Here is a 12,493-nt window from a genome sequence, read left to right on the forward strand (position 1 = left end):
CTGGTGCTCAGGGGCTGAAGCTGCTCGTGCTGCTGCAGGGAGCGAGCAGAAGGTGTGAGGGATGAGCTGGCCGGGACACAACAGGCACTGGAGATGGCACAGGCACAGGCAACGGCGGCAGGGAACGCCTTACGGAGTGCCAGAGATGCCATTCGGGCAGCTGAGAACAGAGCCAAGGAGGTGAGTGGCACTGGAGCTGTTGGCACACTGGAGCTCGGAGAGTGGAGCCAGTGCTGCTGGCATGACTGGGAAATGAGAACGGTGCTCATCTGGGTAGCTGGGTGCTTTGGGCATTTTTCTATTGGCAATCCTGTGTCCAGCAGTAGGCAAGTGCTTATACCTCTGTACTCAGCACTGTTGAGGCTCCACCTCAAACACTGCATACAGTTCTGGACCTCTCACTATGAGAAAGACAGGGCAGCAAAACTGATGAAGGGCCTAGAGCACGACTCGTGTGAGGAGCAGCTGAGGAAACGGGTTGTTTATTCCGGAGAAAAGGAGGCTGAGAGGAGACCTTATTGCTAACTATCTGAAAGGAGGTAGTAGGGAGATGGTGTCTGGTCTCTTCTCCCGAGAAACAAGCAATAGGACGAGAGGAAATGGCATCAAGCTGTGCCAGGGAAGATTTTGTTTGGACGTTAGGAAAAATTGCTTGACCAAAAGGCTTGTCAAGTACTGTAATAGGCTGCTAAGGGTAGTCACCATCCCTGGAGGTATTTAAAATATGTGTAGGTGTAGTGTTAAGGGACCTACATGGTTTAGTGGTGGACTTGGCAGTGTTGGGTTGATGGTTGGACTCGATGATATGAAAGGTCTTTTCCAGCCTAAGTAGTTTTTTGATTCTATGCTAGGGGTAATAAGGTTAGTGCTGTGGGGGCAGTGGGAGTAATGGGGTTGGTGCTGTGATGAGCACGGCTGATGCCACAGCAAGGGCAACAAAGCCGGTGCCAGGGGGACATGGACTGTGTAGAGTGGGTGCCATGGGCTTGCCAAAATGGTGGGTTTGGCACCATGGGCATGGTGATTGCCGTGCCCACCGGCAGCCAGTGCCCATGCCTGCCCAGGCGGAACGCAGGCTGAAGGCGCTGGAGGGGAAGGAGTCACGAGTGCAGCGGCGGCTGCAGGAGCTGGCACAGCGTATCACCACCCTGGAGGAGCAGGGCCGGGACACTCGCCGTGTGGCCCAGCAAGCCAAAGACAGGGTGCAACATGCCACTGCCACCTCTGGGACACTCACTCAGGTAAGTCCTGGCCTTGCCTGGCTACAACACAGCACCAAAATGGTATGAGGTGCTGGCAGAAGACTCAGCACTGCTGTACTCTTGTACCACCAGGACCTAGCAGAGGTGACACAGCGCTACGTGGTGCTGAAGACGCGGGTGAGTGGGCTGGATGGGGTGTCTGGTGGGGCCCTGCAGCGTGTGACACGGCTGACAGCAGAGGCCCAGGACCTCTTGGACAAGGCTAGCAGCAGCAAGAGGAAGTTGGAAGGTGAGCGGGGTGCATGTTGAAGGCGTCATCCAGTACCAATCCGACCCTGCTTAGCGCTCACCTCCCCATGTATATCTCCCCTGGTCAAGTCCTGCCTGGCGCCCCAAGGATAACAGGGGATGGTGACATGGCAGGGGTCTGCAACCTGACTGTGACCCCATCTTGCAGAGCTGGAGCAGCACTTTGGGGCCAATGAGCGAACAATGGCAGCAAAGGCAATGCGACTGCAGGCGTTGGAGCAGCGGGTCTGGGGGCTGCTGGAGGAGATCCAGGAGAAGGCCAATGCTTATGCCACGTGCTAGGGACTGGTGGCAGGGCTGAAGGCTGGTGTCTGCTCCTTCCTTGCAGCCCCCCAAGTCCTGGGGTTCTCATCCCCTCAGTGGGTGCATGTACCACAGCTGCACCTGCAAATAAAGGCCTGAACAGTGGCTGCTGCGTCTGTGCTTCCTGCCTGCTTGCCCTCCTGCCTACCCTCCTGCCTGCCCGCCTCCTGGCCGCTGCTGGCCGCGCCCGCGCTCCCCGCTCCGGATCCGCCCCGCGCTTTCCGCGCAGCCCGGAGCTCGGAGGGGTGGGGGGGAGCGGGAGGGACCGGGACTGGGACGGGGACCGGCAGGGCGAGACGGGAACGGGACGGGACGAGACCGTAGGGCACCTGCCGAGCGGCCACTTTGCTCCCTCTTTGCGCTCCTTTTGCGCCCCCTTTGCGCGCCCCGGTTGCGCCCCGCCATGCAGAGTCCCGGCGCCCTCCTGCTGCTGCCGCTGCTGGTCGGTGAGTCCGCACACCCAACCCCACCCCCCCACCCCCGCCCCCGGTTGTCGTTTCCCCCACTCCGGTCGTCGTCCCGGCCCCACCGCGGATGTTTCCGGGCGGCCGCGGAAGGGGCCCCAAGTCCCCAGGTCCCGTCCCCCCCAATCGCCCGCTGCCCCCGCAGGGCTGGGGGGGGCTCTGGCTCCGGACTCCCCCCAGGGCTGTGCTCGCGGCAGCTGCTACCCTGCCACTGGGGACCTGCTTGTGGGACGAGCCCCCCGTCTGAGTGCCACCTCCACCTGCGGAATGCGTCGGCCACAGCACTACTGCATTGTCAGCCACCTTCAGGTGAGTGGCACATAGACCAATGTGAGGGCCCAGGGGGACTGGGTGGGGCTGGGGGCACAGGGCGGTGATGGGGACACACACCACCAAGCCTCCCGCTTGCAGGAGGAGAAGAAGTGCTTCATCTGTGACTCGCGGCGGCCCTATGATGCCCGCACCAATGCCAACAGCCACCGCATTGAGAACGTGGTCACTACCTTCGCCCCCCGCCCCAAGAAAGCCTGGTGGCAGTCAGAGAATGGTGAGCAGTGGGTGGGGGCAGTGAAGTGTCCCGGGGGGCTCTCCTTCCTTTCCTCCCACGCCGAGGAAGTGTGACTCAGCCAGTGGCTGCAGACGCGCCCCTGGACAGCAGCCGGGTGGGGAGGTTGAACCCCGGAGACCCACATCTGGGAGCTCCCCTCAGTTGTACATGCCACCCCCAGGCGTGGAGCATGTCAGCATCCAACTGGACCTGGAGGCCGAGTTCCACTTCACGCACCTCATCATGACTTTCAAGGTGGGTGTTGACACATGAGTACCCAGGCTGGGACAGGACAGAGCAGGACAGGATGGGATGGGATGAAGTCCATAGGGCGTGCAGGGCTGGCCCATGTCTCAGCTGGGTGTCCCACAGACTTTCCGTCCTGCGGCCCTGCTGGTGGAGCGCTCAGCTGACTTCGGGCGCACCTGGAAGGTCTACCGCTACTTCGCCTATGACTGTGCCACTGCCTTCCCCAACATCCCTCGTGGGCCCCTGCGCCGCATTGACGATGTCATCTGCGAGTCCCGCTACTCTGACATTGAGCCCTCCACCGAGGGGGAGGTGAGGCCCTGACAACACCCCAGGAGGGCTGAGGGATGCCTGTGGTCTCCCCTCATCATCTTGCTGTCCCTCCAGGTGATCTACCGGGTGCTGGACCCTGCCATCCCCATCCGGGACCCCTACAGCTCCGCTATCCAGAGTGAGTCGTCTGCCTCAGGCTCCTGCCTGGCTGCTCTATTTTGGGTTCAGCTATTTTGGCTCTCTCCCTGCTCTGAGCCCCATGGCAGGGTCAGGGCTGGGCCAAGTCTCTGGAGGCTTGGGTCCCTTCTGCAGTGCTCACCCCCTGCCACCACTGTGGGAGCAACTAAAGTTTGGGGTGACAGAAGGTGATGGCTGTGCCAGAGCTGTGCCAGAGCTGACCTCAATGCCAAGTAGTGGCTGTGGTGCAGGATGGTGTCAGGGTAGAGGAGTTGGGCTGGATGCAGGATGCAGTGGGTTAATCAACCAGTGCTAAATTTAGTCTGGGATCAAGAGGGAGGGATCTACAGGGTAGGGCTGCTGGGAAGCTGCAGTCCTGGAGAGCTGTGTCCTGTCCTGCCAGGGCCTAGGCAGAGCTGTACTCCAGGCACAGCTTGAAGCAGTAAGTGCCCCAACACTCAGGAAAGTATCCTTGCCCAGGACACTTGTTCTGCACTCGTGGGGTCCCAGCCCACATCTGCTGAGGGAGGCTGCAGGGCCCCAGCCTGTGCACGAGTATTGCATGGAGCCAAACCACTGTAGTTCCATGCAGGCCAGCCTGGCCACGTGCAGCCACATGTGTGTGAGCCAAGCCATGCTCAGCCTGATAGTGCAAGCCACACCCAGCTCCATCGAGTCAACTACAGCCTCCATGGCCATGCACAACCTGTCCCAGATGTGCCCCACAGAACCAAGCTGTGTGTGGACAAGCCTGGCTGCTCTGTGCCAATGTGGGTCTCTCCTGACTCCAGACCTGCTGCGTGTCACCAACTTGCGTGTAAATTTCACTAAGCTACACACACTGGGGGACAACTTGCTGGACACGCGGCGCGAGATCCAGGAGAAGTACTACTACGCACTCTATGAGCTGGTGATGCGTGGGAACTGCTTCTGCTACGGGCATGCCTCTGAGTGCGCCCCACTCGATGGAGCCCCTGCCACCACTGATGGCATGGTAGGGCAAGCTGGCCCCCTGTGCCCTGATGGAGATGAGTAGCTACACTGCCCCATCCCACAGCCCCTCACCATGGTGTCCCGGTAGGTGCACGGGCGCTGCGTCTGCAAGCACCATACACAGGGACTGAACTGCGAGCGCTGCCAGGATTTCTACCATGACCTGCCCTGGCGTCCAGCTGAGGGCACCAGCACCAATGCCTGTCGCCGTGAGTGCCCCACGAGAGCTCCTAGTGCAGGGATCCTGGTGCCAGGGCTGGTGGGCTGTGCCATGCTAGGGGTTTGGGGATGCTGCACGCTGGGATCTTGCAGACCATATAGGGGTGGGTTGGGATGCTGCAGACTGCAGTTTGGGGAGGTTTGGGGTTGGGGTGCTGTGTATTGGGGTAAGGGAAGGCAAGACTGGGGAGGTTTGGTACTGAGGGTGCTGCCTGCCAGGAGAGGGGTTAGGGCACCATGTGCCATGTTGTGATGCCATCCCTGTAGGCTGTGACTGCAATGAGCACTCGCGGCGGTGCCACTTCGACATGGCTGTCTTCCTGGCCACTGGGAATGCCAGTGGGGCTGTGTGTGATGGGTGCCAGCACAACACCATGGGCCGCCGCTGCCACCTCTGCAAGCCCTTCTACTACAAGGACCCCAGCAAGGACCTAAGGGACCCCACAGTGTGCCGAGGTTGGTGCCAGCGTCTGTGTGGTGCTGGACTGGGCGTGGGGCCATGAGGGTGCTGACCCTGTCTTCATCCCCAGCCTGCGACTGCGACCCCGATGGCTCTCTGGATGGGGGTCTGTGTGACAGTGCTGACGATCCAGCCCGGGGACTGATTGCGGGGCAGTGCCGCTGCAAGGAGCACGTGGCTGGCCCCCGCTGTGACCGCTGCAAGCCTGGCTTCTTCAGCCTCAGCAGCGCCAACCCACAGGGCTGCCAGCGTAGGTACCGGGGTGGTTTCTGCCAGGGACGGGTGTGTGGCTTGACCCCAGCAGACACCTCTGGCTCTCCATACAGGTTGCCAGTGTGACCCCCGTGGCACGGTGGTTGAGGGTAGTCGGTGTGACCCTGTCAGTGGCGAGTGCTTCTGCAAGCGGCTGGTGACTGGGCGCAACTGTGACCAGTGCCTGGTGAGTAGGGCTGTGCCAGGGCCCACGCAGAATGCTCAGGGGCTGTGCATGGTACTTGGGGCTGTGGCACTGCCACCATGTTCTTCCTGACACCCTTGTCCTTGGCAGGCTGAGCACTGGGGGCTGAGCCACGACCTACCAGGCTGTCGGCCCTGTGACTGTGATGTAGGCGGTGCCCACAACAACATGTGAGTCTTTGTGAGAACTCGGGGAGTGAGTGGCTTCTTTGCTGGCACTGGGGGTGATGGTTCTGCTGGGGTACTAGGTGTTCCATGGAGACGGGGCAGTGCCCGTGCCGCAGCCACGTGGTGGGACGACGGTGTGATCAGATAGAGCCTGGCTACTACCACATCAACCTGGACCATTACATCTATGAGGCTGAGGATGCTCGGCTGCATCAGGTAGGGGACATCAGACAGAGTAGGGCACTGAGTGGCTCTTTGCAGGGTCCCCAAGACAACAGGAACTACTCCAAGGGGGCAGCAGGTTGGAGTGTTGCCTGCCAGCCACGGCAATTTTTGGGGTCTCATCCTGCAACCCCTCTCACATCAGGGCTTGGTGGTGGAGCGTGAGCCCCCCACAGACCACCCAGCTTCATGGACGGGGACAGGCTTTGCCCGCATGCAGGAAGGTGGCTGGGTGGAGTTCCACGTGAGCAACGTGCCTTTCTCCATGGAGTATGATGTGATCATCCGCTATGAACCCCAGGTGAGCACCAGTGATCATGGTGAAGCCATGGGATACATGGGATGTATCATCAAACTAGGAGGTGGTGCTGGGGAGCACTGGATAGTGAGGCTTTTTGACACAATCCCTTCTCTGCTGGCAGCACCCTGAGCCCTGGCAGGAGGTGAGGGTAAGGGTGCTGCGCCCTAGCCCTGTCTCTGCCAGCAGCCCTTGTGGAAATACAATCCCAGCTGATGACCAGCTTTCCACCAGCCTCCCCTCTGGTGCCAGGTGAGTGCCTCAATGGGACTGGGCTGTGCTGGGGCTTGTGGGAGGCACCTGGCTACTTGTGCTCCGCTTTGTGTCCCCAGGTATGTGGTGCTGCCCCAGCCCATCTGCCTGGAGCAGGGCATCTCCTACACTCTTCGTCTGGAGCTGGGCTGTGCCACCTCTCAACAGGATCCTACTGCCAGTGTGCTCATCGATTCGGTGAGGGGCAGCTAGGCAGTGGGGTGGAGAACAGCAGCCATTCAGGAGAGCAGGATATGGCTGTAGGGGACATGAGGAGAGACAGGTACGACACCCTACTGACTTGCCCCTCCAGCTGGTGCTCCTGCCCCGTTACTCCTCACTGGAGATGTTCATTGCGGGTGACCCTGGATCCATGGAGCGCAGGGAGACCTTCGAGCGGTACCGCTGTGCCCAGCCCTTCCATGCTGCAGGGCCCTCGCCTGTGGCCGAACCCTGCTCCAGCCTTCTGCACAGCCTCTCTGCCATCCTGCATGGTGGAGCGCTGCGTGAGTACAGCCCCACACCCTGTCCCATGTCCCATGTCTAGTCCTGCACCCTGTTCCATGCCCCATCCTGTGTGCTACAGCACCTGTTTCTCACCCCACTCTCTGTTCACAGCCTGCCTCTGCGACCCCCAGGGCTCAGTCAGCGCTGAGTGCCAGCCCCAGGGTGGGCAGTGCCAGTGCAAACCCAACGTCATGGGACGGCGCTGCCACCTCTGCTCCCCAGGAACCTTTGGTTTTGGGCCCAGTGGGTGCCAAGGTAAGTGTGATGAACCTATGCCAGACCAGCTGGAAAGAATCTGGGGCACCTTAGAGCTGGGGGTGCTGGGGAAGGACGCTTTTTGCAACCTGGAGTCAGACACTGTGGGTGCCTTTGTCTTCCAGCGTGCCAGTGTAGCAGCGAGGGCTCAGTGAGCACTGTCTGTGACAGCTTCACAGGGCAGTGCTCCTGCCGTGAAGGTGCCCATGGTCAGCGCTGTGACCGCTGCCAGCCTGGCCACTGGGGCTTCCCCATGTGCCGGCCCTGCCAGTGCAATGGGCATGCTGAGAGCTGTGACCCCCAGACGGGCAGCTGCCTGCGCTGCCGTGACCACACGGATGGAGAGAGGTGCCAGAGGTAAGTGGGGTGTGTGCCCAGACTGGGAAGGTCTGCTGCCGGCAGGTCTGGACTGTGGCAGAGTGCTACTGGCAGCTCCGGCCGCTGCTAATTGCCTGCCCTCAGATGTGCAGCTGGGCACTTTGGGAACCCAGCACTAGGATCCGGGCAGCACTGCAGGCCTTGCCCCTGCCCTGAGGGGCCCAGCAGCTCCCACCATTTTGCCGCTTCCTGCTATCAGGACAGCCGCACTCGGCAGGTTGTCTGCCACTGCAGCCCCGGATACACAGGTGGGTGCCCACAACAACATGCTCAGTGCTCTCAGGGATTCCCCTTCCCCAGGCATTGTCCAGCTCTTTGTTCTGTCAGGTCCCCGTTGTGATGAGTGTGCTCCTGGGTACTATGGGGACCCACTGCAGCCTGGCGGACGTTGTGTGCCCTGCCAGTGTCACGATAACATCGATGTGACGGACCCAGAGGCATGTGACCGACGCACAGGGCAGTGCCTGCGCTGCCTCTACAACACAGCAGGGCCCCACTGTGCCGAATGCCAGCCTGGATACTATGGGGATGCCACACGGCACAGCTGCAGGCGTGAGTACCCACAGACCTGCCTTCAGGGCCCAGCATGTCCCCGGGGACCATGCACACCCGTGTCTGCCCTCGCTCATGCACAGCACTGTGGGGTCCCTGCAGCCCTGCCCTTATGCCCACCCCTGTCAGTGTGATGCCATCCTTGTCCCTATGCCAAACTCATGCCATTCCACCTACATCCTCATCTCATGCCCATTTCTGTCCCTATTGCTATCACATCCCCACTGCTACCCTGACTGTCCTGGATTCTATCCTGCCCCTGCCCCATCTCCATCCCATCCACATCAGTGGTCCTTATGCAGTTCCCATTCCACCAATGTCCAGTCTCTGTCCAGTCTCAATGTCCACATCCCTGCCCAGTCTCTATCTCCATCCTGTATTGACCATCACCTATCACCATCTTAGTCCCATCCCTGCCTCTGTCCCCATACCATCTGCACCTCCCTCCGTCTCCATCCTGTTTCTGTTTGTTCTCTATCCTCAGATCCCTGTCCCCTCTGAGCACCCATCTAATTTCAGGTTGCTCCTGCAATGCACTGGGCACCATTGCCAGCACATGTGGGCCACAGCACTGCCAGTGTGATGGGCGCAGTGGGCAGTGCTACTGCCTACCCCATGTGGAGGGCCAGAGCTGTGACCGCTGCAGCCCCAACTTCTGGAACTTGGGCAGTGGGCAGGGCTGCCAGCCCTGTGGCTGCCACCCCCAATATGCCCTGACACCTGCCTGCAACCAGGTGAGACACAGCAGCAACAGAGGATGAGGAGACGGGACTGGGGAAGCGTTGCAGCAGTGCCAGCCTTGGCCATGCTGTGTCTTTCAGTTCACAGGGCAGTGCTCGTGCCGGCCAGGCTTTGGGGGCCGGACCTGTTCTGACTGCCAGGAGCACCACTGGGGTGACCCACGGCAGCAATGCCGAGGTGAGAGCTGGTGGTGCCAGCAAGGGAACTGTGGCAGGCCCCACAGTACCCTGACACCACTCTCCCTGCAGCCTGCGACTGTGACCCCCGTGGTGTTGCCAGTGCCCAGTGCCACCGTAGCAGCGGCCACTGTGACTGCCGGCCTGGCATCTCTGGAGTCCGCTGTGACCAGTGCGCCCGAGGCTTTGCTGGTACCTTCCCTGCATGCCAACCTTGCCACCCCTGCTTTGGGGACTGGGACCGTGTGGTGCAGGACCTGGCTGCCCGCACCCAGGCACTGGTGCAGCGTGCCAGCCTCCTGCAGCACACTGGGGTTGCCGGTGCCTTTGGTGGTGCCTTTCAGCGGCTGGAGGAGAGCCTGGCCACCGTGCGAGATGTGGTGGCTGCCCGCAATGCCACTGCTGCCACAGCCACCCACCTGACACAAGCCATGGAGGGGCTGCGGTGAGCACCCAGCGTGGGGCGTGGCTCCCAAGGTGTCCTTGGTGGTGGGTTGTAACCCTCTTCCCTTGCAGGCAGCAGACTGGGGCATCGACGGAGAGGCTGACACGGCTGGAGGGTGAGCTGACAGCCACCCAAGATGCCAACTTCAATGCCAGCCATGTGCTGAATGCAGTGGACCGGGGTGCTCGTGCTCTCAATCACAGTCTGCAGGACTTGGAGCAGAGGCTGCATGCCCTCAAGACCTCCAACTTTCTTGGTGAGCTGCGTTGTAGAGCCAGGCTGGGGCAGTGGGGTCATGGCTGGAGGTCTGATGGTGCTCCTGCTACCCTCAGGTGCCTATGACAGTTTCTGCCAGTCCTATGAGGAGTCACGTGAGGCTGAGCGCTGGGCAGATGCCTCCACCCGCACTGTGCCCAGCCCCGTCAGCACCTCAGCAGCTACCCGGCGCCGCACTGAGCAGCTCCTGGCCAGCCGGCGGGATGACTTCAATCGTCAAAATGCAGCCAGCCGGCGGGCACTGATGGACCTGGCAGCAAGGGCACAGGCACTGAGCCTTCACCTACTCAATGAGAAGGTGGGATATGGGATGGGCACTGGGAGTATGGATCCTAGAGCCGTCCCAAGCCTGCACTGCTTTGCAGGTGTGCGGTGCCACCGGTGACGTGCCCTGTGCCGAGAGCCCCTGCGGGGGAGCTGGGTGCCGAGATGAGGATGGGGGACGGCGCTGTGGGGGTCTGAGCTGTGGTGGGGCCGTGTCCACGGCTGACAGTGCTCTGGACCGGGCACGCCATGCCCAAGAGGAGCTGCAGCAGGCTGCTGGTGACATGGCTCAGCTCTCCCACAAGGTGCGAGGTACACAGACGCTGGTGGGAGTGAGTGGCACAGCTGTGCCCTCCAGTCCTTGGGGATGTCACTGAGTATCTCTGACCCTGCTCAGGTGGCTGAAGCCCAGGGGAAGGCAAATGAAGCCCGGATGCGAGCGCAGGCAGCCCTGGACAAGGCAAACCAGACCAGGGCCCGTGTGGAGAGCTCCAACAAGGAGCTGCGGGAGCTCATCAGCCACATTAAGGCCTTCCTGAGCCGTGAGTGGTAGTGTGCTGGGGGGCTTGCCACCCCTGCCCGGCATTGTGATTCTACACCTGCGCTGCACCTTCACTGCACCTGCACCACACTGCCCTGCACCTGCACTGTGCTGCATTACATGGCCCTTGCACTGCATTTGGGCTTTACCACCCTTCCACCACACAGTCCTGAACCATGCGCATTGCACATGCCCTGCCCTGCCCCTTGATCATTCCAAACATCCTTTGTCATGCCCCACACCCTCTCCCCATGGCTCCCCTCTGCCCTTCCCCACCCCTTGGTCTGCCTGTCCCCTCTGCCCCAGAGTGCCACAGGGGACAAACTGATGGCTCCTGCCCACAGAGGAGGGAGCTGATCCCGAGAGCATTGAGGTGGTGGCCAGCCGGGTACTGGAGCTGTCACTGCCTGCTGCGCCGGCCCAGATCCACCGCCTGGCTGAGGAGATCAAGTCACGGGTGCGCAGCCTGGCTAGTGTTGATGCCATCCTGGAGGAGACAGCTGGTGATGTGCGCCAGGCCAGGCAACTGCTGCAGGATGCCCAGCAAGCCAGGTGAGCCAGGAGACATGGAGATGCAGCCCCTGCACAGTGATCCCCCCAGGCCAGACTGGCTCTGAGGCAGTGCTACCCTGGCTGCAGGTTGCGGGCAGAGGGCGTGTGGAGCACAGCTGAGGCAGTGCAGCAGTCACTGGAGGAGGCACAGCAAGCCCAGAGCATGACTGAGCAGGCACTGCATCATGCCACTGGTGACATCCAGCACAGTGAGAGAGCCCTTGGCACTGTAAGAACCCCATCCCTAGGACCCTCAGGATGGGCAGGACCCTGTTGCCACTGTGTGGGCACCTAGACCATGCCTATCTGCCATGCTCCCCAGATGCAGACCCAGACAGTGAGTGCAGAGCAGCATCTGGCAGGTGCCATGGGACGGATCAGGCTCCTGGATGGACAGATGGACACCCTGAAGGTGAAACGTGCCAACAACAGCCTGGCAGCCAGTCGTGCCCAGGAGGCAGCTGGTGCAGCACGGGACCGAGCTGGCGAGGCGAAGCAGGTGGGTGAAGAGGGAGTATGGAGGGCGTGGTGGTCCTGTAGGGGTTCTACTGACCATCCCTGCTGCCTGGCAGGTGCTAGAGGGGCCGCTGCGGGACCGTTACCGGACAGCGCAGGAGCTAGTGCAGCACAAGGCGCATGACGCACAGCAGGCAGGCATCCGGGCACAGCAGCTGCGAGATGAGGCTGCTGGGCTGCTACGGGATGCCCAGGGCAAGCTGCAGCGGCTGCGAGGTGAGGCCCGGGTAGGGAGCCTGGGGAGTGGCAGTGGTGAGGGGCTGGGCTGACCCCTTGTCCTCCCTGTCCTTGCAGTGCTGGAGGAGGAATACGAGAGGAACGAGCGGGTGCTGGACGCCAAGGCAGCCCAGCTGGGTGGGCTGGAGGCCAAGATGAGGGAGGTGCTGGCCTCCATCAACCAGCAGGTCCAGATCTACAACACCTGCCAGTGATGTCCTGGAGGGGCCCAGACCCCCCAACACCCTGCTCCCTGCCTGGTCTGCCTGCCCCAGAGCACTGGGCAGGTTGGGGCTGCCGGGCACCTCCCTGTGTGAATAAAGTTACAGAGCAAGGCTGCCTCTCGTCTGCCCTGTGCCATGGGGTCCCATGGCTTCCCCGGGTGGCCCCGTGGTCGCCTCCCTGACCCCACGGGATGGGAGCTGCTTGCTCTTGCTGGCCCCTGGATGGAGGACACTGCGGGGCCACGAGTGAGCTGTGGG

The 12,493-nt window shown here is 61.6% G+C and overlaps 2 protein-coding genes across 2 annotated transcripts; both read left to right on the forward strand.

Annotated features, from left to right (window-relative positions):
• The first annotated feature begins 22 nt into the window (after positions 1-22).
• LOC137449076 (laminin subunit beta-1-like) lies at positions 23-1,919 on the forward strand. Its single transcript, XM_068154179.1, has 4 exons — positions 23-180; positions 1,065-1,241; positions 1,335-1,491; positions 1,660-1,919. Exons 1-4 carry the CDS (start codon positions 94-96, stop codon positions 1,791-1,793), a joined length of 555 nt encoding a protein of 184 aa, XP_068010280.1. The 5' UTR covers positions 23-93; the 3' UTR covers positions 1,794-1,919.
• Positions 1,920-2,086: 167 nt separating this feature from the next.
• LAMB2 (laminin subunit beta 2) lies at positions 2,087-12,342 on the forward strand. The gene is made up of 33 exons (XM_068154180.1): positions 2,087-2,260; positions 2,424-2,587; positions 2,690-2,825; positions 3,007-3,080; positions 3,198-3,386; positions 3,462-3,525; positions 4,316-4,518; positions 4,606-4,726; positions 5,004-5,192; positions 5,267-5,446; positions 5,523-5,635; positions 5,744-5,823; positions 5,901-6,036; positions 6,188-6,343; positions 6,465-6,592; positions 6,673-6,790; positions 6,906-7,098; positions 7,211-7,354; positions 7,480-7,711; positions 7,817-7,980; positions 8,060-8,284; positions 8,804-9,018; positions 9,106-9,202; positions 9,274-9,646; positions 9,718-9,902; positions 9,979-10,220; positions 10,288-10,491; positions 10,584-10,728; positions 11,072-11,279; positions 11,367-11,508; positions 11,602-11,778; positions 11,852-12,011; positions 12,090-12,342. The coding sequence occupies exons 1-33, from the start codon at positions 2,218-2,220 to the stop codon at positions 12,224-12,226; spliced, it is 5,337 nt and encodes a 1,778-aa protein (XP_068010281.1). The 5' UTR covers positions 2,087-2,217; the 3' UTR covers positions 12,227-12,342.
• The last annotated feature ends 151 nt before the right edge of the window (positions 12,343-12,493 follow it).

The sequence above is a fragment of the Melanerpes formicivorus genome, unplaced genomic scaffold, assembly GCF_026170545.1.
Source record: "Melanerpes formicivorus ecotype bairdi unplaced genomic scaffold, bMelFor1.0.p_v2 SCAF_28, whole genome shotgun sequence".
NCBI lineage: Eukaryota > Metazoa > Chordata > Aves > Piciformes > Picidae > Melanerpes > Melanerpes formicivorus.

Coding starts and splice junctions, on each gene's coding strand:
- LOC137449076 (XM_068154179.1), top strand. CDS start 94: ATGGCACAGGCACAGGCAACGGCGGCAGGGAACGCCTTACGGAGTGCC. Junction 1,242..1,334: donor CCTCTGGGACACTCACTCAG/GTAAGTCCTGGC, acceptor TTGTACCACCAG/GACCTAGCAGAGGTGACACA. Junction 1,492..1,659: donor CAGCAAGAGGAAGTTGGAAG/GTGAGCGGGGTG, acceptor CCCATCTTGCAG/AGCTGGAGCAGCACTTTGGG.
- LAMB2 (XM_068154180.1), top strand. CDS start 2,218: ATGCAGAGTCCCGGCGCCCTCCTGCTGCTGCCGCTGCTGGTCG. Junction 3,387..3,461: donor AGCCCTCCACCGAGGGGGAG/GTGAGGCCCTGA, acceptor CTGTCCCTCCAG/GTGATCTACCGGGTGCTGGA. Junction 7,099..7,210: donor CCTGCATGGTGGAGCGCTGC/GTGAGTACAGCC, acceptor CTCTGTTCACAG/CCTGCCTCTGCGACCCCCAG.